The sequence below is a fragment of the Chiroxiphia lanceolata genome, chromosome 10 (genome assembly GCF_009829145.1).
Source record: "Chiroxiphia lanceolata isolate bChiLan1 chromosome 10, bChiLan1.pri, whole genome shotgun sequence".
NCBI lineage: Eukaryota > Metazoa > Chordata > Aves > Passeriformes > Pipridae > Chiroxiphia > Chiroxiphia lanceolata.
Genome location: NC_045646.1, coordinates 10109199 through 10136111, shown reverse-complemented (window position 1 = coordinate 10136111; position 26913 = coordinate 10109199). Strand labels below are relative to the sequence as shown.

At 38.7% G+C, this 26913-nt stretch overlaps 2 protein-coding genes across 2 annotated transcripts in view; one reads left to right on the top strand and one right to left on the bottom strand.

Annotated features, from left to right (window-relative positions):
• Positions 1–26913, top strand: part of PSMD1 (proteasome 26S subunit, non-ATPase 1) — a 70357-nt gene that overhangs the window by 24644 nt on the left and 18800 nt on the right. Inside the window, exons 17-18 of the mRNA XM_032698522.1 lie at positions 20752–20866; positions 22896–23012. Of these exons, the coding sequence (XP_032554413.1) occupies positions 20752–20866; positions 22896–23012 (232 nt within the window). The remainder of the gene's footprint in view (positions 1–20751; positions 20867–22895; positions 23013–26913) is intronic.
• HTR2B (5-hydroxytryptamine receptor 2B) lies at positions 503–11338 on the bottom strand. The gene is made up of 3 exons (XM_032698528.1): positions 10541–11338; positions 3599–3799; positions 503–1640 (listed from the first exon to the last, which is right to left on the bottom strand). Exons 1-3 carry the CDS (start codon positions 10848–10850, stop codon positions 760–762), a joined length of 1392 nt encoding a protein of 463 aa, XP_032554419.1. The 5' UTR covers positions 10851–11338; the 3' UTR covers positions 503–759.

The following is a 26913-nucleotide window of genomic DNA, read 5'->3' as shown; positions in this document are numbered from 1 at the left end:
AAGGGCAGTTTTCTGCAACAAATCTGACAATACTGGGCTTATGCATGTGTGAGTATAATGGAGATGGAATCCAGGTGGGTGAGAGATTCTGCCTGCCCCTACAGTGAAGAGATGATTTCTGCACACGGAATGTTTAATCATGCCTTGTGGAATGTGCATGTACAATGGTCTCTGGGAGCAAGTGATTCTTCTTGTGGCTTACATACCCTGAGAGAACAAGAAAAGCTCGTATGTGGATACTCAGTCTCAGCAGAGGAATGTATCTGTAGGAGGGAATGCAGTGAGCTTGTGGGCTGGTCTGTGGACAGAGATTTAAATTAAAACCAACGATCTTGCATCCTCCTGCTACTTGCATTGTAGACCATCAACCTACAGAGTTTTGTCTTCTTGCCAGAGTGAATGTTATAGTAGTGTTTGTACAGAAATGCTTTTCTTACAAAGATGTGCTTTGAAGAGACTGAAGATGATGAGAACTGAAGTCACATACTCAAACTGATTTAGGTTTTATTTATTTCCCTCTTCCTTAGGCTACAGTTCTGCATGAGTCATTTTTCATGGAATGAAGTTGTGGTTGCCACCATGGCAACCATGAGGTTGGGGTTAAAGTAGAGAAGTCTTTGGAGGAGAGGAATTAATATAAATTTATAAGATATTGCTTGCATAAATAACAGAAAACAATAGTATTTATACCCTCTTATAGCACAGTTATCTAGAATAATACATACAGCAATGCTATATACAGACACGGCTGCAGTTCCACTATACGTAGCTGACTTGTTCTTCTGTTTTATCAGCTTCATTCTCAGTGAGCAGCAAGGTGTCCAGCAGAATGGCTGATGATGCCTGGATGGGTGAGCTCCTCAGCCTCATTGGGCTCTGGTACATAATGGGGTTAATCCCGTTTCTCATCCCATTCATGACAAAGAGCTTGGAATTTTCTGCCACAGAGCTTCTGAAAGAGATCCTGCTGGAGCGCTTCCGCAGGGCCTTGATAGGCTTTATGGTCTGGTAGTTGCAAGTGATATACCTGCTGAAAGCCTCCCTAAATGTTTTGTTGAAGAGTGTATATACAAGAGGGTTCACTCCTGAGGATAGATATCCTATCCAAACAAATATCTCCAAAAGCTTTTGGAAAACCTCCTTGTTGCAGGAGTTGCACAGAACTGAACTTATGTTTGTTATGAAAAATGGGCACCACATCAGCAGGAAAAGAAAAAATACAATCCCCAGAACTTTTGATGCCCTTTGCTCATTGGTTATGGTTTGCAAGGACTTCCTCCCAATTGTAGATGTCCTGCAGAGAGGCATGTCACTGGACAAAGTCTGGTCCTTCCTGGAGCCATTTAGCATGGCCACCTTCTCTGGTGAGGAGGCGGGTGTTGTGTCACGCTGGAATACTGTGGACACTGTTGACCAAGTGAAACGCTGGGGCGGTTTGTGGATCAAATAGGCCTTCTTGCGCAGCACTTGGATTGTCAGAAAATAGGTGACAATCATGATAGCCAGGGGAATGAAGAACGAAGCCACTGAGCCGAACAGAATGAAGTCATGAAAACGATCAGGCATCAGGACACAGGTGATGTTTGTGGAGTTGCTGTTTCCGTCTTCAATGCCTCTGATAGGGATCGGGATTGCAATGCCTACAGGAGAAAAAACAAGTACTTCAGCATATGGTAATTGCTTGCGATCTCTTCACTGGGTCTGAAGCCTCGGGGGTTTCTAAAGAAAGGTAATTCCTGAGCTCTGGAGCAGGCACAGGGTGACAGACACCACGTGAGTTGTGAGTTGTTGAGAGCATCACGTGGGTAATTGGGCAAACAGTACTTGTAAGACTTGGCAAGCTGAGCTCTAAGAGTGCCCTTTCTAAGGAGATTGGGCCTAACCCTTAGTGATTGAGGAAGTGGTATAAAGTGGCCAACTTTTCAAGTGTAAAACACATGAATTGCTTTGACTCTAGTTGTTGGAATTAGTATGGCTTTCTCCTCCAGTGAAATGTATTTCTATAATGCCAACTTTTTTTTTTCTCCAGAGTAACCTTTGCACTTTTTGAAGGGCAGTTTTGTAAATACATAAATCTTGTCTTTCCTTCTTAAATTAACCAAGTGACTGGACACAGACAGCTGATTTTTTTCACTCTGCTTGACTCTTTCATATATACAAGTAGTTAAATAGTTGCCAGAATTATGCAGTATGTGTTTGAGATGGATTTGTTGTTTAAAGTCTCCTGCATATTTAGGAGTGTTTAAATGAGGATGGCTAGCTCTGTAATTCACCACTCGTTTAAAAAAATGTTAGCAGTCTTGTCTTTTAAATGAATTTTTTATAACCACTAAATTACAGTCAGCACTTCATTTGCCAGCAGTCTGACATTACAACAAAAACAACAGGTTCCTTGCTGTCTGGTGAAGGTTATTTGTGCTGTTTTCTGATACCACTTAATGAGATCTAGGGATTTACTGTATTCCTCTGCTGCTCTGCTTACTGAAGTTGGTTGAAGGCAGTGAGAAAAATGGGTTACCCTCCAGCAACTTGATCCCTTTCTCAGAGGCACACCTTCAGATACAGCAAACATTTAATATAAGGATTAAACCAAATTAACCTTTGATTTGGAGAATCTGGCTCAGCTGCAGAGTAGGTTTGTGTTAGATAAAAAGAAATTGAAAAGTACAGCAGTGGTTAATGGCAATAAATCAGACATTAAAAAGTCAACTCATAAGTGTCTTGTCATACTAAGTTTTCCTTTTTTTTTAAAGTCAGAAATTTTGGGTTTAGGCACATTTGCCTCAGCCACGAAGGTGGATGTACCCCTTCTCCTATGCATCGTATGCCTTAATAAAGAGAATAATTTTGTTTTCTCTTGCACACAGAGCATACAGCACTATGGCTGCCTGCAGTGTGCCTTAAGTTATTTGAATTAAATGTTTCCACATTTGGCAGATTTATTGTTTCAAAGACAGGTGAAGTGTTGCATGCACATCACAGAGATGCTAATATCATAAAGGTCTGTACATTGTTATCCTTTATATAAACTGTTCAGGGTTTGTTGTTTTGGGGTTTTTTTTGTTAGATAATAACCTTTCTATATACTGTATTGGCACTGCGTCTTAGTCTTCAGTGTGGACGTTCCCAGCCACTCATTTAGATGTCAGTGTTTGGTATATGTAACTAAAACCTTTCTGTACTTGCTTCCTGGGGCAATTGTAAGGCACAGATTTTAACAGCATCTAATCAAGGCTTAAGACTGTGTTTGGGACAGAATATACCACCACAGGAACATGAATCTTGCTTTCCTGGGAGACCTGTTATGCACATGGATATAGTCTTCTGATTTTGGAACTTTCAGGACTATGAAGAAAAGTGATGATCATCCTGACTCAATCCTTGGCCTTTCTGGTGAGCCTGATAAGGAGCAGCAGTTCAGGCAGATTTTTCTGATATATCTATATGTGATCCAAGAGGTGGACTTAGGCCAGCCTGGGTGTTGGGGTCTGCTAATCAATAATACTTGACTAAATTTTCCATTTTGCCCAGCTTTCACCTATTGTTTTAGACATGAAAAGCTTCTGTGTTCCTTTTCCAGTCTCCATGTCTCACATACCTATTGAAATGAGCCAAACCACGATGATTTTGATGATTGTTGTAGCCCATGAATTGTACTGACTAGCCTGGATTGGCTTTTTTATCGCAATGTAACGGTCTAGTGAGATGGCACAGAGGTGCATGATGGAAGCTGTGGAAAAGAGGACATCGAGGAACAGCCAGATGGGACACAAGGCAGTTGGTAAAGGCCAGGTATTGTCTGAAAGAGAACAGAAAACTCATTAGAATCTGAGCTTTTTGAGAATTTTCAGTGCGTGGCATCAGTGCCTTTGAGAAGTTCATAGTACTACAGGAACTGAGCTTTGCCACTGCCTCAGCTGGATTTTGTCTTAGATTTTAGCTCTTAACTGCCAGGGTTGCTGCCATCGTATTGATCATCATATTGCCTTTCCCTGTCTTTTTGTCCCTTTTAGATCAGAAGTTCTTTATGGCAAGGACTCTGGATTAAAAAGTTTATGAAAAATGGATTCTTGCAAGCCTGCTGCTAAATGATTATTTTCAGCTGTTTCTCCTTGATAGTCCTATGATTCAAGGTTTTATTAAACGGAGAAGATAATGGTCATAACCAGTGTATTAGTCAGTCATTGCAAAATCATGGTTGAACTTTAGTGGTGATTTTGAAGAGTCTAGTTCACACAGTTTTAAAATGAGTTTGCTGTGTCACTTGAGCAAATACAATTGAGCACTACAGTGGCAAAGCAGGGCTGTTCTGTTTCAGTAATGATTTTATAAAAATTGAATGCTTTCATGAGTGTCCTTTTTTTTTTTCTTCTCCCAAGAGCAATGGCTTGGATTTTAAGTCTGACATTCTGTTTCTTACAGTAGTTATCCATCTTTAATGTTAATCTTTATAGCAAACATAGGGTCTGTCAACTGCATGGTGCCCGAGGTAAAGGTTTCATAGTGTTCAGCTTTCCAAAAGGCTCATATTTTTGAGAGCTGTGTCTCCCCTATCAATGTCTACAATACCAAATGAAACTCTGATTATTTTTTTCTTAATTGGTTTATTTTCACTCTTTAGTATTGCAATCCAATGCTAGGAGTGTTCATTTTGATGTGCACTTTAGTGCTGTGTGTCTATGAGGATGTCCTATAGTCCTCAGGAAGAATGTGTGAACAAGGAAGATTTTTCTGTTTTTAATGGTAGAAGTTGTTCTGCTAAATATATTCTCCTCCCTTATAAAATTCAGCCATGCTCAGTCAGTAGGCACATTAATAATATTGTCAGAGAAATCAGTTCTTTGTTGAATGATCATTAAGGGGGAAAAAAAGAAGACATTTCTAATAAATCAGATTGGTTTTAATTTCCTTGCTTGGAATAAATAGATCTGCGTGCTGAGAGTGCCAAATGAGCTGGACTTTTGTAATGTCCAGCCTTACCAATGTGGTAACGTTGCAGTAGTTTGAGACAAAACATTTTTTCACAATATGACTGATAGAAATTATAATGGTGTTGCCTTGGCTTGAATGATAAGCTCCAGGGTATTGAAAATTTTATAAAGACACACATAACAAGTATTTGTCTACACTGTTACCTATGCTGGGAAACCTTCTGTGTTAAACAGAAGGGAACGGATAGATGGAGCCTTGAACTGATCCTCAGCCATCCCAAAGCAGAGGACTTCAGCTGAGGATGACGTAGGCAGTGAGGCAGAAGGTAAAGAGGCAATCTGTTTTCAATTTATTAACCAGGTAGATTTTAGTATCTACCATACCTGTTTCCTAAAAATAGATTTCATTGTTGAAATTATGCTTCAGAAAAATCACTCTTGTCAGGCAGGTATGAGAAAGTGGTAATTAGTATATTAGGAAACACTTACTCATCTTTAATTTCGGTGTCTGCACTTTGAGCTGGCAGTAAGGTGTGGTGCATTTCTGAAATGGATTTCCTTTAAAAAGGAAAGCCTAAATGTATTCTGGCTCATGTAACCAACTCTAATAATAATAATAATTAAAAAGCAGTTAAAAGAAATAACTGATTTGATGGGCTTGAAATGTTTTTGCTCACTCCAGAAAATTAAGACAACTTCTTCTGACTTTGTGATGAAGAATTAGTTCAGATAAAACATGAACAATGGGAAGTGTGGTCTACAACTTGAAGGATGGCAGATAACACAGCTGGACTTCAAGTGAGCAGCTGATACTTCTTTTAGAGCGTACATGCATGCCACTCCCTTGATTATAACTCCTTTGTGTTCTGGAGAATCACAGTGTGATAAATTCTTTCATTTTTTAATTAATTTACTGTTTAAAGAAGAAAACCCTTGAATGCCTTGCAACAAAAGGCCCTTTTCCTTTATTTAAATATAGTTACATATAAACACTGATCTGATGCAAGCAACCTTGTATGTTTTTGAGTTGTAAGACCTTTTGTGAGTTGACAAGTGCAACTGAACAGAGCAACCTTGTATTTTCTTTATTTTTGTCTAGTTTTGATCTGGGTGCTGAAAGCAGTAAGTTATCACGTTCATGATTATGGCGTTATGTCCTACTATATTTGCATGTATGAGATGATGTTTCTTTTCCAAACAAAATCAAAGTAGACTTTAAATGCAGTAACTGATAAGAAATGATAAGTTCTGATAAGGACTGAAGATGATGGTTATTATTTAAATGAAACAAATATCATGAAACTGATGCATCAAAGTCCAGAAGAGTCACATAGTTGTCTAGGATTCAATCTGTGGTGTATTTTGCTATAGCTTACTTTGATTTGTTGGTTACACTTGTGTTAGAAACTCTGTGCCTGGTGTTTGAGGGACTGCTCTGGGTTGAGTTATTGTGCTTTCCTGGTGCTAGTGGCAGTGTCTATCACAGTTGTCTTAAGAATGAGTAAAAGATGGAATATTAATTTCCCTTTAGGACTCAGAAAGCATCTCTGACCCTTGAATGTGATAGTGACATGCTTGGTCGTTGTCCTGCTTTATAACTCAGAAGGTAAGATGAGTATGTCCTACCAAGAGGTGATGCAAAGCCATTAGCAGGTCATGCTTAGTTTGGACTGTTCTGATTCTCCTGGTAGAGATCCACACTGTCGGAGCAGACCAGAGCATTTACTGGGCTGACTGAGATTCTCCATCCCTGAGATTCTCTTGGGAATTGAAATGCTGATGTATGATTAGATTTTTTAAAATTTACCTTTAAATGCTATGGTTACCCAGCAAATGTGCCTGCCTGAAAACTTGTCTGATTTCTCCAACTGTCAGGTGGTATAAGTTAAAAAGAAATTCCTTTTTCCTGCAAACCTTGCCTCATATCCTCCAAGTACTTCAACAGTGCTGCTGTTGCAGATTTTCCTTATTTTGAGTCAAAACAAGATAGAATACATGCTCTAAGATTTGTCTTGCACCTTAAGAGAAATAAGATTAGCTTTTACTGCAACTGTCTACCCTTGATTAATCTTTATTTAAGAAAAGCTTTATTTATAGGAAATACCGTAGAAATGTGTAATCCTTAAAACAAAGTACAGTGTAGAAGAGCTGTTCTTGCCGTAAGCCAAAAGGTTTTTCGGAAAGCTTGAGAGAAAGCACTACTTGTGTACATGTATAAGCATGATTAAGAGAGCTCTTTAAATAGACTTAGAAACTGCTTGTTGTTCTGCTATAAGGGCTGCAGAAATGTGTTACCTGTAAAGAAGGGGCTGTGTTACTGTTAGATAATAATGCTTTTGCTGAGACAGAAATGGATACTTTCAGCCACCAGCTCCTTTGATCCTAAACTTCAGCATTCACATCAGGGGGTGTGTGTCTGTAGCTGTGTGTGGTGTTCACAGTCATGTCACTACTGGGCTCTGTGGGCTGCCAAGGCTTTGTGTTTCCAGGCTGGTCTCTAGTTTTTTTAATTTAACTAAAGTAATGGTTTGGTTTTTTTAATTATATTTGCTTTGTGAGAAATAAACCTTTGTTTTCCTACTTATTGTCACTTATCTTTAGATTTGAGATTTTGGAAAGTCGCCCTTGATTAAATAGTTTCCTCTGGTAGTTTGCACAAGCGAGAAGGGAAGATTTGTTGTTGTGGTTCATCATCAGTAATGGGGGAAGATGATTGCTTGTGATAGATTAAAATAATGGTTTGCAGCCTAGGACAAGCAGCATTACCTTCTGATTTTAAGTGAATGACTATCAGGAGTACAGAATATATTTTAAAATATGGTACATGTACTATCTCCAAGCAATCCATTGCCCATCAAGCCATGGACATCAGACTTCTTCCTGGTGCAGGCTTTGCAAATGGGAGGATCTCTCAAATTTATTTGCTAATTTCACTATCCAGTGAATAGTAACATTTTTGCTTTCCTTCTGTAGTTCTGAGTGTTAGAAATTTGGGTAACTGTTTTGAAAGCTGGATTTCAGAGAATGAAATTATCTCCTAGTGGGCCCACCTTTTTTTTTCTAAGAAATGAGAAGAATTTAGGAAGGAATAAAAGCTATGAAATGTTTATGTATTCTGACACTTGCGCTCCTAAATTAAAATTGCTGTGTGTGCTTGTACCAGAGCACATTTGGTTGCTCTGCTGAGAATAAATAATGTGCTGAGCATGGCATTACACCTGGGAGTGAGTTACAGATTCATTTATTTACTTATTTTTAAGAGGGTCAGCTCTTTGTTACAGAGACAATCTATTTCTGATGATTTTTCAGTAAGCGTACCGATATCTGTAGCAGGTTTTGAACACCCTGTGACACATTAATTTGTGCAGTCGGGATCTTAGTGTGACTGCACTTTATTTCACACCTTTTCCCTCAAATATTCTCCACATAATTAGATATCAATCCCAAATAGGAAGCATAATATTTGTACTCGGTATCTAGAAGCTGCACCCGGCTCTTTCATTATTATGGAAACATTCCTGTGTGGAAGTGCCAGGATTTAGTTTGCTGTCTGGCTATCAATGACTATTCTTTGTTCAAGTAGTTATCTGGCTAATGTAGCTTCAGGATTTAGACTTGTCATGTATTTAAATGTCTGTTCTAGCTTCATTCCAGTAACTCCTCGTGTTTTGCTCACACTGTGAGCTCCTATAAACACCTCAGCATCTTCTCCCAGTCGGTGAAGAGGCAAAGCAGTTTTCTGGCTGGCTGCCAAGGAGAGACTTGTATGTGAGAAATTTGAGTTTTAACCACTGTTATGTGGAAGGTGGGATGCAGTCTTCATTAATTAGAACTGATTTTACTACCTTCTGGTAAATTTCCTGCATCGTGAAAGATGTTTTTGTTTGACTTCTGAATTAAGATTCCTAGCATGCTTTAAACTGTTGTAACCAGGGCATAGCACTGGATTAATTGAGAGATTAAGGAGCCATAGTCTCTTTATAAAGTTATAAAGAAAAGATTGGTTAGTCTAGCAGAAGAAAATAATTAAAAAAAAAATTCAAACCATAAAAACTCCTCCACCACCAAAAAAAGAACTCCATAAAATCCAGAATTTGCCTTCCCTTTATGTCAATTGCAAGTCCATACTAGTACTTGTTGTGATTAGTAGTTTTATTATTAATGAGACCTTTGGCAGGAATTAAGCAGTTACAGTATCTTGTGTATATGTAAATGCATATCTGCTCCTTGCCTCCTTACACATACTTGACATATCAAGGTTTTCTATGAGTGGCTGGTTTTTTTGAGTTAAAAGTTACTGTCTTAGTTATGTACATTCAGTTTTCTTTTTAGAAACTGTTGCTTGAAAAAACCACTTTATTATCTCAACACTGAATTCTGAGCTCCAATTTACATTTCTGTTTAGGGAGAAGCAGTCTGTATTATACAGAAATTCATTCTCAAGGCATTTAGTGAATAAACACATTTGTTAATAAAGTGATACCAGTTTTCTGCAGCAAACAAAAGCTACTGATAGCCTTTCTGAAATAAAGTTTATGATTGTGTTTGCTTGTTGCTCTGGCAACTCTTAGAGCCTAGCGTAGGAAAAATGAACTCCTGCAGCCTTTCCTTATCTAGGGCCCAGTGGTATCTGTCTGTACCTTAAAGATAATTATGTACATCTGTAAGTTTATTGAAAAACCTGTCTTATTGGTTTTTTTCCATTTATGATATGAAAATAAACCATTTAAAATGTATTCTAAAAGAAACCTTAGGAGTAAAAGAGAGACTTTCCCATGGAGCTGCCTCTGATTAATTGTCAGAAGCAATATCTAAAGTAAAGCTGGTCATGAGAGACTTTGGAAAAATCATGCTTGTTCTGTAAGGACTAGTGGGAAAGAAAATGTCACACCCAATGTACCTTCAGGTAGAAAAAACCCCTATTTTATTTCATATGAAACAGACTAAATGACAAATCTGAATTTTAAACATTAGGTACATGGATTGAGGCTTCCTTGGCTTGACAGATGAGTTAATTCTTTGTGATGCTTTACAGACCCGCTGCTTTCCCAAGGGTGGGAGAAAATAAATTTCTCTGGAACTGGTACTGGTAAAGTTTGTTGTCACTGATGGTGCCAGGGACCATCTCTGCTCATGGAGCTTGGAGTCAATACCCAGGTAAAATCAGGTGCCTGACTTCTAGAAAGTTCAAAACCTGTTCAGTGTCCTGAACAGATACTTAGTCTTAATTTCAAGTTTTTTAAGAGAAGACTGCCTACAATTAGTATGATATCCAATACAAAAATACCAGCATTGTGTTGATGTTGTTAAAAATTATATTACACTGTACAAAATGCAATTTCCTGTGTCCAACTCCTATTTAAATCAGTTTTAAGTCTCGGGTGATTTTGGAATGGTTTGTTTCAAAGGAAGGAATATGCACAGTAGTAGTACTTCTCATAAAAGCATTAAGCTCTATTAAGGTGAGAGGGAGAAAAGATTTAGCAACTGCTATGCAAGTGATTTTTAAAATTGTAATGGTGGAAAGCAAACAGTTTTTCTGTTTAAATTAGACCTCCCCAAATTGTACCCCATATGCAAGCCTGATGAAACAAACATGCTGTACTTACCAAATAATATTATGAGGAGGGCAATGGGCATCACAAACAGACCCACGAGCAAATCTGCCACTGCCAAGGACGTCAAAAAGTAGTTGGTAGCATATTGCAACTTCTTCTCCAGGGACACAGCCAGTATGACAAGTATGTTCCCCCCAATGGTGGGGATTATCACCAGGAGGATCAGCAACGCTGCCCAGCGCACTTTGTTTCCTTGTTCGTCACTTGGGTCGTCCTGCTTGGGTGCTCCTGTTACTGAGAGAGCCGACAAAGATCCATTGCCAGCTCCAAACCCGTTCAAGAAATGTAAAGGATGGGACATTTTTGTGTCCAGCAGAATGTGTTCAGGAGCTGTGTTTTGTGCAGGAATTGTGTACGGTGCAAGAGTTCACTGTTCCTCTCTGGTCCAGGATGATCCTGAAGAAAGGCCAGCATGGTCAGTATAGTGAACTGGTCATCTGCTATTTTGAGATACTGTGACCATGTCCAAGCTGGTATCCAGTTTTATTATCCTGTGCCTTGCTGAGTGCAAAATAGACTTAAAAATGAAAGTCCTGTCTCGTGTCCATCTCTGGTTGGTAGGGTTCAGTGGTCTGGTCTCCCCTTTGTAGCGAAGTTCAGGTTTCAGAAGATTATAGGGAAAAATTCAGTAGCTGTGAAAAGTAAGCAGTGCATTAGCTTCCTTTTCTTTTCCTTTCTTTCTACAGCAGTAAAAAAGTGATAGATGAATCTCAATGCCAGACAGTTCTGTTTAGATATAGCGTATGTAGATTTGCTCTTTGTGAGTACAAACTGATGCAAAGGCAGATGCTCCAGTTGTGTGTTTGCAACTCCTCCTCTCCCGAGTGTCTTGTCTCCAGCAGCGTGTGCGTAGGCAGGCAGCAGTTCCCATATTTCCCCTTATTAAGAATCCTATTTCTCCACAGAGGGTAACCCAAAAATACCTTCAGAAATTATGTATGAGATTTCCGTTTTAATCTCTACAGTTCCTAATTTATCAGGTGAGGGTCAGGAAGCTGCAGACAATAAAACACTGGTAACAGTCTCAAGGGGACCGTAAAGATTTATCGAACTGAGACATCTAAATTTACCCATTACTTGAAGGGGTGGGGGTGAGTAAAACGCTTGTTTTTGTAATCTGAGCAGGGCTTTTATTAAGCACAGCCTGTTCTCTTCCTTTCTCTTTCTTTCTTTCTCTGTCTCTTCTGTGTCTCTCTCAACTCTGCTAACGACTTAAGACTTGCATTTCACCCTTCAAGCAGAGACTCAAACAGCTGTTCCCGCGTTAAACTGAGCAAATTCTCAGTTACTGAGAAGATTTGATGTGTTGCAATATTCAGGTGAAGAAAGCCTTACCTCTTTCTCTGCATTTTAGTAGAGTTCACTTTGCATCCGGGAAGATCCTTTGTAATTTTCTTTTTCATCACATGGTGTATTTTGAGATTTTTCACTACTTTCTAGAAAACAAATTGATCGTTTGCTTTTTGCTGTTATAATATTTCTGAAGCTTGTTTCTTCATGTGCTTTTGTTTAGCACTTATATTTCTTCTATCACCAAGATTAAGAATTTGTATTTTGGGAAAATCATATTTCTCACCAAGATATTTTCTCCAACTCTGAAATCAAGAGGAATCTTTCTTACCACATTTTAAAAAAGAAATAAGGTTGTGTTCTTTTTTGCTGTCCTTTCTCTTCCATTCTTTGTTGATTTTACTTAAGTGATGAGCAGAGTCTGTGTGCAGTTTTATCTTTGTTCATAAGCAAAGCTCGCAGTTTGCTGCTGCCCTTGTTTGTTGATTGACTCATTCCAGCGTATCCAGCTTGAAAGGCAGGGAAGTGAGTGAGTGGGGGGTTTGTCTGGAAAAAAGCCAGAGCGGGTTGAGTCAGTGCTCCAGTGCTGTAATGTGTGCTCCTTGTGGCTGTGTTGTATCTCTGTGCACCGCACTGTGTGTCTGTGTCTGGCTGTGTGTGCTGCTCGCTCTCTGGGCTCTCTTGCTCACTTGCTTTTTGGACAGAAGCACAGTTAACCCTAAAAAGTTCTGCTGCCCTGTAAACACTCCAAGCTTTTTCTTGCCTAGTTTTGTAGAAGTATTGTCTAGCACACTGTTTTAAGCATGTACACTGTTACTTTAAAACTTCCTTCATGCAGCTGCTTTTTATTATCCGGAGTATTCTCTTTTGTTACCTTTCAACTTTCAGGCAGATCTGCGTATTGTCTCTATCGTCATCTTATAGTTCTGCATTAAAATGGAAATAGAGTTCACTTCCAAGGACATTAGCTGCAAAATTGGGTAATAATTCCTTGAGTTTAAGGCCAGAAGAGACCATGAGATCATGGTCTGCCCCCCTGTATGACACCAGCCATTACATTCCATGAAGTGCTAGTGCTCACCAGCCTTGAGCTGGAAATCAACTCCTCAGTGAACTGTGAATCAAAAAATTCATATCTTTAGGATGCAGCTACTGGGGGGCCAAAGAAAGAAAGCTGCTGCCAGAAATGAATAGAAATACTTTACTTGAATTGTGTTCAAATAATACAAGAGAATTTTCAGTAGTTTTCCCTTCTTTATTTTTTGTGCTTAAAGGAAACCTTCAATAAGATTACATGCTGTATTCATTTACAATTGACTGTTGATATCTTTATTCTTCAGAAAAGTATATATTAGAAAAATAAAGATTCATCCAGCTATAGTAGTTCTGTTTTCTTATCTGGCCACTTCCCTGTTGTCACCCCTGACAGTACTGAGGGAGTAGATCACATAAAAACATGTAAAAAGTGAAAATTGAGACAGGAAAATACCTTATTTGGCTAATGAGCATTTGGATTCAGTTTTTCTTAAGCTTCACTATGTCTAATCAGCTTCTGGTTTATATTTTATAAATCTTGAAGGCTCTCCTGATGTTAATCTAACTGTATTTGAAGTCTTCACCAAAATTTCCATTGGATTAAACACAGCCAATGCTCACTCTTTCTGATTGTACAGATGAAGCTTGGTTTTGGTCATTGTTGTCACTTGAACTGGTTTTTTACATTGTTGAAAGGTGGCTGGAATTATTGCCACTTTGTGGAGCTGGAGCTATTGGCAGTGTATCTGCATCATAAATGGAAAGCAATGTTCCAGAGTAAAACCACCAAAATGTAGTAAAAGACAGATTAATTGTTTATCTTCAGTAGGTGTATGCCACATGCAGATCTTCATGTCACATCTCTGAATTTAAAGACGACAAAAATTCTGTAGAAAAAAAATAGATAATGCATCTCTTGGGACCATCTGCTAATCATCAGCATCAGTTACTGCTGCAGGCCTGTGTCAGAGATGAACCATTAGATTGAAAGAGTTTTATGGTTTTTTTATTTTAACATTTTCACAATGCAGCAGACTCTATCCCTTCATCACTTCAGAGTGGAGGAAGTACCAGAGTTATAGAAGTGTAATTTTGTCAACTTGAGTTCTGTATTACCTCTTAATAAATTTTCTTCGCAGATCTTACCATCCAAGGAGCAGCACTGTTGGCTGCAGCAGGAAAGGGTTGTTTTGGTCTAAATGAAAATCAAGTGTTTCTGCTTCTCTGGAATGCCTCAGTGGATGTTATAATGTCACCTATATAGCAAAATCATCTTTTAGCCACTAGAATGACTAAATTAGATTGGGAAGAGGGAGGCATCTTGACAGAGCACCAGCTGCATTATTGCTTGCAGATTGTTCTGATGAAAGCTGTTGAATGCATTCATATCTAATTGAAAAGGAAATGATTTCTTTAAATACAGATAAAACAGTTATCTTAGGAAGATATCAGTTATCCTTGCAGAGGAAGATGATATCATTTTAGTGGCATGTAGGCTTGCATATCACGTGTATCTGCTTGGTGCATTGTTTAATTTCAGAGAGCTAGAAAACTTATCTGCCTTTTGTGATGTTTTTTGGGGTTTCCCAGGTTTGAATCATTTTTGAGAGACACATCCTCCTCTATATCTATTACAGGTCTGCAGCAGGTCTTTCACTGCATGCTTCTGACCAAGCTTTTGTGCAGGCTGCTGCTCTACCCCCATATCCAACTCTACTCCTGTCTTAATGGTGATAAACCTTAGACCCACTCCTGGTCCACTGTAGTCAGAATATTTGAACCATGCATAGATACTATTTTTGTTTCCCACTCTTTTTTGCTCCTTCTGTTTTCAAATTGCCAGTGCTATTTTATGTCAGTGGAGCCACGTCTCCATTAGGTGTGAGCTGTCCCTGTGAGTGTTGTTCAGGCATTGCATATCCCTCCAGTTCGCCTGCTGTGGGCAGTGCTCAGCTTCAACCTCCTGGCAGTGGGAGGCTCCTAGAAGTTCTTGCTTAGACAACTAGGAGGCATTTCAGAGAAGAACATTGTGAAGAAGGAGGCTATGCTGCACATGAGATAGTTGTAGGAAATTCCTGGCTTGGGAATAACTGGGGTCATTTTTGTCCAGAGAGGGAGATGGGGTGTTTAGTCTGCACTGAAATATATCGGTTTGTTGTGTTTTAATCTGCAGGTTTTTAATCTTCTCTGTATCCCACCCTCTGCTAGACACACCCCCTTCAGAAATGGCTGCAGTTAGATATCTGCATTCCTCCTTTATTAACTCATTCATGGATGAAATTAAACTTTTGTTGAGCTTTTTTTTTTTTTCTAAATTATCACTACACTAATAAAGCAACTTGTGGAAGTAGTTCTGTATAAAATAATTAATTCATGACCAATAGTTTAGAAAGTCATAAATATTTAGAATCTTTTGAATTATAACTGAGGACACTTAATGAGGAGTTTAGAAGATATATTTGACATTGTTCTTCAATTCTCTGACATTTCATTTTTCGATGAGTTGTATAGTCCTTAAATATTTAGACTAAAAAATAAATGTATGTTAGTGATGCTTCAGTTTTTAGTCTCAGTAACAAGACCAATGTGATGGCATTTTTTCAGTATTCTGTTTATTTACTTATTGATGCTACCTTATATATATGCAGGGTTTCATGTTTAAATATTGCTGAAATATAAAGGAAAATTGCAATAATGCTTTAACCTTCAAGATGTACAGAATTGGCGATAAACTGCACAAAGGTATTTGGATGTGATTCTGACTGAGCTGTGATGTAAGAAACTTCAAGTGGAATACACTCCAGGATATGGGAGTCTGAGTTTTTAGTTTGTCCTGTTGCATGCCTCTTGGGGAAAAAAAGATTAAAGTGGATTGTTAAAACAGAGTTGATGCACCCAACGGTGTTCCTCAACTTTCAGCAGCCCAATAAGGCTCTTGTAGGCAAATCTTACTGAGAACTGTGATATCTGCAGATGCTGCAGTTGTAATGACTTAAAAAAAAAAACGAAAACAAACAAACAAAAAAACCAAAACAAAAAACAAACAAACAAAAAAAACCAAAAAACCCAACCAACCAACCAAACAAAAAAACCCCAAAAACAAAAACAGTATTATAGACTCCTAATAATGCTACAGTAAGAAATGTATCTTGGTGAAAAGATTCTCTGCAAAGTATGGAGAACCTTCCGTGGTCAACACCATGGATTGAAAGGGAAACTGACTGTCTTCTGTGTCCTGCTGACCTGGGTGAGTTTGTTCTTATTAGTCTGTCTTAGTAAGAATCAACATCCTGGTTTTCATTTTGTTAAGTTTTGCATTAGAGGCTTAAGAAAAATTTTCTTTCCTCTCTCTTTAGAAGTAATGAAGATCTCAAAACTCTCTTTAGTTTTTCAGAAATTCTAGGGCACTTACAAGCGCCCTATCAGCTTTCATAGAGAGAATATGACATTTGTATGTATTTAAATGTCACTTATATTTAATTATATCCAAGGAATGAACATTGACAGGAATGAGTTAAAAGTTTAGGCTAAGGTTAAGGTAATTGGGCAGGAGTTAGGCAGCTTCTTTATGTTCTCTCTCTAGTTCTGGTTTCTAGGAAGATTTGAAATCCTTAGCAGCGTAGGGTGTTTGTTTCTTGTGGAGCTTTCGAGAGCAACCAGTTGATGAATAAAACTAATAAAATGCCAGCGATTATGTTTTGCTGAGAATCTCTTATTGCTGTCTTGGTACATCTTTTTCTTATGGTTTTGTTTGACTTCTGAAACAAACCAAACTGGATCTTGGAGGAAGTCTTTCATCGGCAGTCCATTTATCACAATGGTAGAACTTATCCTGGTGCAGGGTGGAAACAAAGCTGTAGCTGACTACTGTGTTAAAGTTCCGTAGAATAAACTTTTAGACATTTTTGGCTTCTTGATTCCTTTAGTTTCCTGGTAACAGAACGAAGTCAAAGCTAGTTGTGAGGTAGGGGTTTTGTTTGTAGACAGGTCTGGGTTCACTGACGTCTGTGGTTTCCTGGCTTAGGTAGGAACAGCTGAGCAATTTTCAGATGAGAATGAAGGAAATAATCAGGCCATTCTTTTGTCATCATTTTGCTGTTGTAGTAAAATGTAATTGCAAAAGCAAACTGCTTGAGCAAAACCAGTGTTAGGAAAAAAGGAAGGAACCAGTACATTAAAGATAATTTGGTTTTTAAAAATAGACATGGCCTATCTTTCTTAGATGCAGAGCCCGGTTTAGAGACATACCTTAGGCTTTAATGTAGGAATTTTTAGATGAAATTACTGGACTGTGTTATGGGAAGATCAGACTAGAGGACTATGATATGTTGCTTTTGTCCTCAAAATATATTAAATATACTCCAGGCTTAGAATTTTTACTGTTACTTTTAAGAGGGGAGAAAAAGTTTGGCTCTGGAGATAAAACTTCTGCCCACAAAATCTCCAGATGTTATCCTGGTATTTCATGTGATGTTACTTTCTGTGTTTAGCTCGCAGTAATGACAGATGCCCGTATTAGGAGTGAATAAGAATAGTTGGTTACTGAGTGTTGGCTGTGACAAACCATTTATGTTTTTTAGAACTGTTTTTAAGTTTTCTCACACTCTTCGTTATCTCTCTCCCTCTCCCATCAGAGATTTCTACTCTGTAACCACATTGATTGAGCCATCAGCAGAGAGGTGGAGGTTTCCGGAGGGAGCCAGAGGGGTGGACTTGGTTTGGGAACCTGCATGGGGGTTGGTTCCAGTGAAGTGGAAACTTTCTCCATCAGCAGGAGGACCTGTCTCTCTGGATTGCGCTGAATGTCAAGTCAGCGCTCGAGGGCTGTGCTCTCAGGGAAGGGTGAAAGATGGGGCAGGGGAAGGATAATGTGGTCATGGTTTAAACGTATTCCCCAACTAGATTACCGGTTGGAAGTAATGCCAAAGGAGCACAATTGCAGCCTGTGACTGCTTGTGAGGGCAGTCAGCTTTTCTTTTGATCACTTGACAGAATTGTTTTGGATTTTATGGAATTTTATGAAGCGTGGGTTTGGGTTTATATGGGCTGACCTTTGGCAACAGTGTGTAGGACTTTGTAAAGCATCTCAGCAATAAAAGAGCAAATATTACTGCTTAGACATTGATGCCAACAGTGCTTTTGTGCACTAAAGTCCTATTCCTCTGATAGGCACTTTTGCAAGACTCTTTTGCTTCCTTGACCCACTTGTGGACCTGCCTTCTAGATCTCTGTTATTTGGGAAGACACTTTTTGAAGGCTGAAGATTCGAAAAAGCTGTGTTACTGGGGAAAGTGGTGGGACCCGTTAAGTAACTATAACTCCTGAAGTGGATTTACATAAGGCCCCCTGTCATTTAAAATAATGGCAACAAATAATTTAAATCTGGCTAAGAATTCTAAAATCAATTAGTGTACATTAATCCTGATTTTATAATAAAATCTCTGTTGGAACTTCTGAGCCTGCAGACACAAATATGTGTCCAAGTTGATGATTCTATGAAATCTAGCTTTCTGAACAAGAATTTAATGATTAATGCCTCAGAGTGCATAATCACATCTTTGCCAGAAACTGGTTTTCTCTTCTTTGACTTACAATCTGCTTGTTTAACATTTGCTGTAGTAAAGTAAACACAAAGGTGTTAAGAGTCTGTGTGCAAGAGCCAAAGTCGTCTGTGCAGCTGAATGCTTGGGCTCATTTATTATAGGATTTGTGTCTCCGCATCAGCTCATTTTTAAAAAAACATTGTCAGCATCCAGGCTGTTATTTGAGCAAGAGACTGACAGGTAGTTTTAAATGTGTCTTTTAGTTTATAGTCTTCACTTATACTGCTTGATTGCAGGACAGTGTTGTTCTGTTGCCCACCTCATCCCCCTTTCTTAACATTTGTCATCATGGCTGCATCTTAGAGGCAGCAGAGTTTCCTGCAACTTTGTGTTTGCTCCTCCTTCTTTTTTTTTGTATGGATTTTTTTTTTCTGATGTTTGGAATGAGGGAGGTGTGTTTAAGATGATGGCGGTAGGTGGGATTCTTTCCCCAGGTGAATGTTTTGGGAAAACACATAAAAAACCAGACTGTTGGAAGCAGGGGTGAGGTAGATCTGGGCACTTGCTGCCATTAATTACTGTTGAGGGGTTGAGTAGTCTCTGAAGCCTGGGTGCCTTCAGCAGTTCTGGAAGAAGACTGGAGCCTGTGTGGTTGATGGTGCTGCCTGTCTGTGATCAGCTGGAGTAGGAGAGAGGAATATAAGAGGAGTTTAGGACTAGTTATCAGAGGAGATATCCCAGTGTTGAAATGGGAATAACTAGAGATGAAATTAATTGACTATGTGTGTAGAGTATAACTGAAGTATGAGTGTGTCATTATATGGGCATGTCTTCTGTCCCCAGTCACAATAAAAGAAGAAATTAACTAGATTATTGCTTAAAGTCTTTTTTATTTCTGTTTTCTATGATTCAGCTATTCATTTAAATAAAACCATGCTGGAGTGTACTCTATAATGGTTTTTCTCTCTCTTGTTTTTCTCTCTTGTTGTTGAGTGCTTTGATAGACACTTGATGGTCCTACATGACACTATAATTCCTATGTAAAACAGGTGCTGCTGCCACTCTCCAGCTTCCATCTTTCAGTGTAGCAAATGTAGGAAGGGAAGCTAAAACTAAGGTGCTCTTGGCTTCTTCCTGTGTATATTTCAGTCTGAAATCAGTTTATAGTTGAAATAAATGGCTTGCAAGACTGCTTCTAGGATTGTGAATGTGACAATTAAAATGCTAGTCTGGGCTGCAAGGCACAATGGAGTGAATAGCCAGATGATATTCACTTTGAAAACAGATATAATTAAATCACTTACAGTGTATAGTTTCCCATCTTTCTTTTTCATGAGCACACGCTTGCCAACCACATTCCCACGTTGCTCTTGTGTTAACGGTGTCATGGAACTGGAAATGCTGAAATTGGCAGTGTATGATATTATCAAGTGGTTTGTGTGGCATCAATATTAATGGATTGATTAAAATGACTGTGAAGACAGGAAGGAAATTAGTATATCCACGCCTGTGAGTTCTGCCCTACTTCTGAAATACTCAATATTTACAAAACTGTTTGCATTAGCAACATGTGCTTCTTGCTGTAGCTTCCCTCTCATCTCCCCCAGCGTGTGGCTGGAAGTTCTGGTCCTGTAATGACCAGGAGGACACTGTTCCCAGCTGGTGAGCCATGGAGCACATACACCCATTTCAGATCTCTTAAAAGGCAGCAACATTACAGCATATGAAGGAGGCAACGGGGGACATTGCTCATAAACTGATTGGAAGTGTGTGTTGTGTCAGCATCTCCTCTTGTGGTTTGATTTACAGCAATGGGGGGAGTGAGGAGGAGTCATCAGAAGCCGTGATTGCAAAAGGGAGTTTGAGACCCACTAACCTTGAAGGCTGATTGAATACTGGAGTTGGGGTTTGTATCTCCTGATGGAAGATTTAGTGCTGTCTCTCATGGAGGGTAAACTTCTGCTAGTGGAAAGTCTGTCACAACATCATGATTTCTAGAGATAAAGACCTCGATCTCAATAGATATATCATTCTACTTGGTGATCTCTAAAAGGCATAAAATAAGCAATAAAAAGGAAGACCTCAGTAGTGGGAACTGTGTGTGATATCTGCAATGATAGGGAAGTTTATTAATCTGTGCACATCCCTGTTCTTCTCTTAGCCCATTTGTTCCTCCCCTCTGGTTACATTTTGAAAAATGCAAAAGCATATGTATGAAAGGACAATGTGAAATTTTCCAGTATGAACAGAGTGAAGTCTCTGTATTTTGAAGCACCATACCATATTTTGAAGAAAAATAATAATAAACAACACTCTTTCTTTGCCTTTCTTTAGGACTCCTGAGCAGTGTCCGAGCGTGGTTTCTTTGCTGTCAGAGAGCTACAATCCCCATGTGCGTTACGGGGCTGCCATGGCTTTGGGGATCTGCTGTGCAGGCACTGGAAACAAGGTGAGGGCCAGAAGCATCCATGGCCAAGACTGTTCCTGCTCTCTCCTGCCACAGGCACATTTGTGTGGTACCATTGCACACACAGATAGATTTCCTACACATGTACACTGCTAGCCAGCTAGAGTACAGCAGTACTTTTAACTGTTCTGGCCATAAAGATTCTTTTCCTACTTGTTCAGAATAGATAAAAGTAGAAGCAAGTTTTCATGCATTGCCACATTCTTGGAATTTTGTCTTCAAAACTTTTCTTAGAGTTTTCTTACTGTCAAGTTGCCACTGAACTTTAAATGAGTGTTCAGTACTCCAAAATCAATATTCTTTTGCCTTTGGAGTGCCAGTGACAGGAAAACAGCAGGTGTTTTGCATAACTTCTAGCTCCTTTCTTCTTTCCTATGATACACCATTCATGGAAGATCCAGGTAGAAAAGACAAGTGCAATGAAATTTAATTAAATGTATTGTTGTTTCACACATGTAATTAAAAACCAGTAATTTTATTCTCACTTTATAAGTGTCTGTGGAGGTTCATTCTCACAGATGGTAACAGGGACCTTTTATGGTAGAAGGATTCCCACTTCTGCTGTGGGAAGTGAGCACTCATTGGAACAAGCAGGAAGTAAACTTGGGAATAAGCTCCCTCTGCTTCATCCACATGTGTATGTAATCTGTAGTGGTACAGAATGACATTTTCAGAACAGGTGCACAGACTGTCCAAATGAAATTGATATTTTATGCTTCAGTGTCTTTAATAAATCTGTTGCTTATGTGTCTCATCCCTTCCTCATCCTGCATTAAACTCTTGCTCTGTGGCTCTTGCGTGAGTGCTCCCCAGTGTGTCACTGGTGCTGCCAAAAGCACAGAACGCTGACGTGCACTGCCTGCCATCTTCAGCATCTAAAGCATGCAGGCTTGAAAGCAAACTGAAAGTCCTATTTTTATCCAGGTCGCTTTATTCTCGAGTGGAAGGTGGAATCAAGGAGCTAGTTATTTTTAACCTGCAGCATCTGACAAGATAATTTCAGTGGAAATGCTTTTAATCGCAAAAATAAGTCTGCTTTATTTCCAGATGCATTGTGTGATGACCTAAACCATTTGATTACATGCAGACATGTCTTCCAGAGCTTATATTACTAGGTTTTGAAGGCCCAAATATATTCAACTTCGGAGATCAGAAAGTTCAGCTCTTTGTTATAGTGGATGTTCCATCCATGGTACTGAATGCTTGCCAAAGAGTGAATGAGTCATCTTCAGGTGGAGAAGCACAGCCTCTAACATAGCTCAGATGGCAAAAGCAGTCAAAGCAAAGGCTTGATATTATTCTAGAAGTGGTTCTGTATAAAATGAGCTCCTTTTTAAAAGCCTCACCCTGACAGAAGTAACACCAAGAGGGTCTTTGCTGGGAGTCTCATGCACTCAACTGCATTTGCTGGTGTCTTCAGTGTAAGTAAGAGCACTGTATGGAGAGGAGAGATTTTCATAAGTGGAGATTTTCATAATCAATGACTTCATTGAAAAGAATATTTACTGGTAGGTCATTGTGGATCATGTTCCTGTTGCACTTAGCTGGGAAGTTACTGAATTTGAAGAAGCAGAAGAGCATTTTGAACTGTGCTAAAAACCTAGATTTACTATATGGGTTCTCAGAGATAGCCTTACTTGTTGTAGGTTTGAAATGTGTGCTGTCATGTGATGCTAAATGTTACAGATTCTAACAACAAAATGTAAGGCCAAGAATTTGGATTCTAATGTGATGAATGCATTTGTTGCTTATATCTGTTGTTTAGCTGTTGCCCAACTTCCGCAGGTAGATCTTGTTCCATCCATCCATCACTGGTTTTTTAGTGTTTGGGTTTCTTTCTTCCTGGTTTTTAGATTAAAATCTAGAGAAATACAGATTTCTGTTTCACTTACCAAGAACAGGCAGAGTATTTTAAAAGTATATCTGATAGCATCAGTCTGATAACCTTCCACTGCAGTACTAAAAATAAAAATATTAACTTTGTGACTTCTTATTTCTTCATTTGTTTTAGGAAGCAATTAATTTGCTTGAGCCAATGACAAATGATCCTGTAAACTACGTGCGTCAGGGAGCTCTGATTGCATCTGCCCTTATCATGATCCAGCAGACTGAGATTACCTGCCCAAAGGTAGGGTGTCATACTTTACATACCAGCTTATCAGGTGGGAAAATGGTCTTGGGTGCCAAAACTTTGGTGCTTGGCACTGCACGTAAGCACTGGCAAGAGAGTGCACATGCCTTGTAAAGAGCCAGAGCTGGATGTGCAGCAGGAAGCTCCTGCATGGATCAGAGCACGTGCTCTGAATGGGGGAGCCATGCCTGCTGATGGAAACATGCCTGATGGATGACTGCATTTTAACTCTGGACACTGCAAGAGTAAATGCTCTTTCTTAAAAGGTCTCAAAGCATCCTGCAATGATCTGAAAGTGACTGTCTTCCATTAGCGTGCACTGAGACCTGCATGCTCATGATTTATGTGATCACTGTTATTTAGTAAAGACATTGGTTCTCATGATAGTAAACTTAGTTTTGGATGTAGTCACCCTGCAGGAAAGTCTTGTTATAACTGGTTTTTTTGTAGTTAGTCTTACACTTTTCAGGTAAAGTAATTTCTGCAGTCAGAACTGGCTTAGTGGCTTTATAGCAAATATATTTTTTAATGGAGTTTTCTGTTCAGAAAGCAAAAAGGATTGTGTGTGCTGTGTTAAGCTTTTAAAAGTAGGTTGCCCTGTGAATGTGTGACAGATGATGATATGCAAACATTTGTTCAGACTAAAAGTCCACATTAAGAGAAGCTCTAAGGTTCCACGTTTCACCTGCTCCGGTGAGTGCTGAGGCAGAGCAGTAGCTGGTGCTTCACTATTCATCTGTTGTATATGGGTTGCTTTTATTGATGTCATTTTAGAAATTGAACTGTGATAAAAACAGCCACCTTTTTTACTACATTTGAATGAGGAGAAAGAAAAAAAACCTCTTTGTCCAGTGGAAAATTTTACTTGGAAAGTCCGTGAAGGAAATGTACAAATACAGGTGTTTGGGTATTTCTAAGTCACGGAACATGAAGATTTGCTGGCAGACAGTTTGTTTTTTTAAATTATTACCAAAAAAAAAAAAAAAGGAAAGAAAAAAGTTTTCACTGAGCAGAATCTGGGAACATTGTTTATATTATCAGAATTGTAGTTCAACTGAATAAGCCAAGAAGAGCAATTCCATTGAATAAGCCAGTGGAAAACACTAGACTTCTGTTGGATCCCCTCATCTTCCAAGATACACAGTATCTGTAATGTGAAGTTGAATTATCTCTCTATAAAAAGAAATTAATTGTTGTTTTTATTGTTTCTTCCTCGCTCAGGTGATTGGAATGCCAGGCCTCAGTATAGGAGATCAGGTTTAATTATTCTGTATTCCTCTAATGCTGCACAAATTGTATAGCTCACCTGTGCCTCAGTTTCCCACCTGAAAGAATTAAGGATGATACGTTCATATATGAAAGGGCATTATGAGAACAGATTAATTTTAATTTGCAAAGCACCCGGATCCTCTTGGGGTCGGAATTGCAGACTGCTCTCAGTCAGTCAGACTTTTAAACTTCTATGGGTCACTGGCTGAGTCTGACTGTTGGAGTTTCAGGCTTTTTGAGATGATAGGTGAAAGAGCCTGTTTGTCCTAAAGAAAAATGTAGATACAAAAAGGGCTAGGAAAAATACAGATTACTTGAGATGTGTAGCAAGGCAGATCTCTTCCCCCAAAAAGGCCTGGTAACCTTGACTTCCGAGGTACATGATACCTGGGCTTGATAAATGAGTGGTTAAAATAGCTGGACAGCCAATACAGGATGAGATGTATCGTGTAGGGGTCAGTGGCTTGTTTAAAAATGGACAGAGAAACTGAAACAGCTTTATGCCTGGGCCTTGTTTGTGCCAAAATTTGTGTGTTGTTACCTGATATAGATACAGAAGGCAATTCATTGCCCAGTCATAGAAGCACTGCAGGTATTAAAAACCAAACAAAAACAAACCCAAAAATTACAGATTATAAGATAATAAATAATCCCTGAAATATGCTGCCAATTTAGGAACTAAGTACAGAATATACAAATTTTACTTGTTTTAAATACCCCAAAAGTTAGTTATAACCATTGTAGTTTCTTGCCCAAAAGTAAAAGGAATATTTTGAGGATCATGCTGCCAATCAAGTTATTTATTGTCCATGGGAAACTTTTTTGGAGCTCTCTGCCAGTCTGAAAAAAAAAATTATTTTACTCCAGTGTGAAAGGGTGGAGTTCAGAAAAGGAGCCATTTTTGGATTGCAGGGACATGTTTTGATCCGATTAGATTCCTAAGTGACAGTCTGAAGCACTGTGTGCCAAAGGGTCTAACTTGATGGATGTGGGTATTTGCAGTGTTGAAAAACCAGCTGGGAAGAGGAGTGGGATGATTTTCATATCCCAGAAACTGTACAAGTGGTCTTGATGGGGTTACAGAGAAGATAAATTTTATGTATCACCATCTCACTGCTTCTAAATATTTCATGGTGCTTTGCATGTGAGAAATGGTGATTTTAAGAAAGATTGTGGAATATGCTCTGACCAGCTTCCCATCATTACTGTTCAGTTTTTTCTGTTCTGAGATTTTATACTTTTTTTTGTAAACTTATCTGTGAGCTTCGAGTTAGAAATACTTTAAATTCTCTGTTGATAATTTGGGGTGAAGACGGTAGCAAACAATCTTCCTTGAATAGATTTATATATAAATATTATTATTTAGATATTTCCAGATGTAAAATATCTTCAGAGTTTTGAGAGCTGAGCATTGCAATGCTGAAATGCTAGGAATAAACAGAGATTTAAGAAGCAAAGTATTTGGGTTTAAAAGAAGCCATTTTTATTGTGAGAGAAAGTAGATGTATGCCTTTGAATCAACTTTGCTGTAACCTTTCCTTTGTGTTCATTCTTCTCTTTGTTGTGCTCACTCTTTGTTTAAATGAATAATTTAAAGAGTTTATATTTAAATAAAGAGTTTAAATAAAGAATTGCCATTATATGGAGGCCCCTTGAACTTGCAAATTGCTTAAGTGCCAAAAGGGGCAGCAGGTGTTGAGTAAAGTTGGTTTGGCCTTTTTTGAGTTGAAACACAATTCCTCCGTATGCAACCAGCATGATTTTTCCTGACCTCTCTTGATACATTTAAGAACCATATTAGTGTAGGATATAAAATATTAACAAGTTTATTTTGTGAAATGGAATCCTGAATTACATATGTGATGAGGTCATTGTAACCAAAATCAATGACAACTTCATTATGTGTTTGTGACCTGCAGGGCAATTAAGACAGCAATTTTGGAAACAAACTGCATGTCTTAACAACTTGAAAAAGTAAATTCAATTCCTGGTTTTGTGGTAGGATAGTCATCTTGGTAAAATGAGAAGATAAAAAACAAGGTCAAGCCTTTTCTGCCATCCTCCTTGAATCATATTGGCCTGTTATCTCTAAGATTTCATGAAGAAACCAGGACCATATTGCTGCTGGGATTTTTTTTGCCCATTTAGATGAAACACTAGGTCTTTTTGGGGTGCAAGAATGATTTTTGCAATATTCTAGTAGCACCTTCACAAAACCTTTATGTGAGCCTGTTACAGTTAGATGATTCTGCACATTGTCTGCTCCTTCAAGAGAGCAAGTATGAGAGAGAGTAACTTCAGCTTTTGAAGAAGATAGAACATGCAACAGTTTAAAACCTGTTTTATTAAATTTTATTAATGCTCTTGTTCTTAAGAGCTTGCATTTGCCAAAAGCATTTTGCACATCACCTGCCACTGTTTCCTGTAATTAACTGTTTATAAAGTCTTGTTTTTAACAATCTCATGGGCTTGATGTGCATGAAAGTTGACTGGTAGAGGGAGAAGTGGTAATCAGCCTGATAAATGACAGCTCTTTGTGTTTGTAGCAAATGGTGCTGTATCATTCTTATATCTTAAAGTCTATATTGTTTCCTCAGTGTTTCCAAGGTTCTGTGTTTGGTTTCATTTG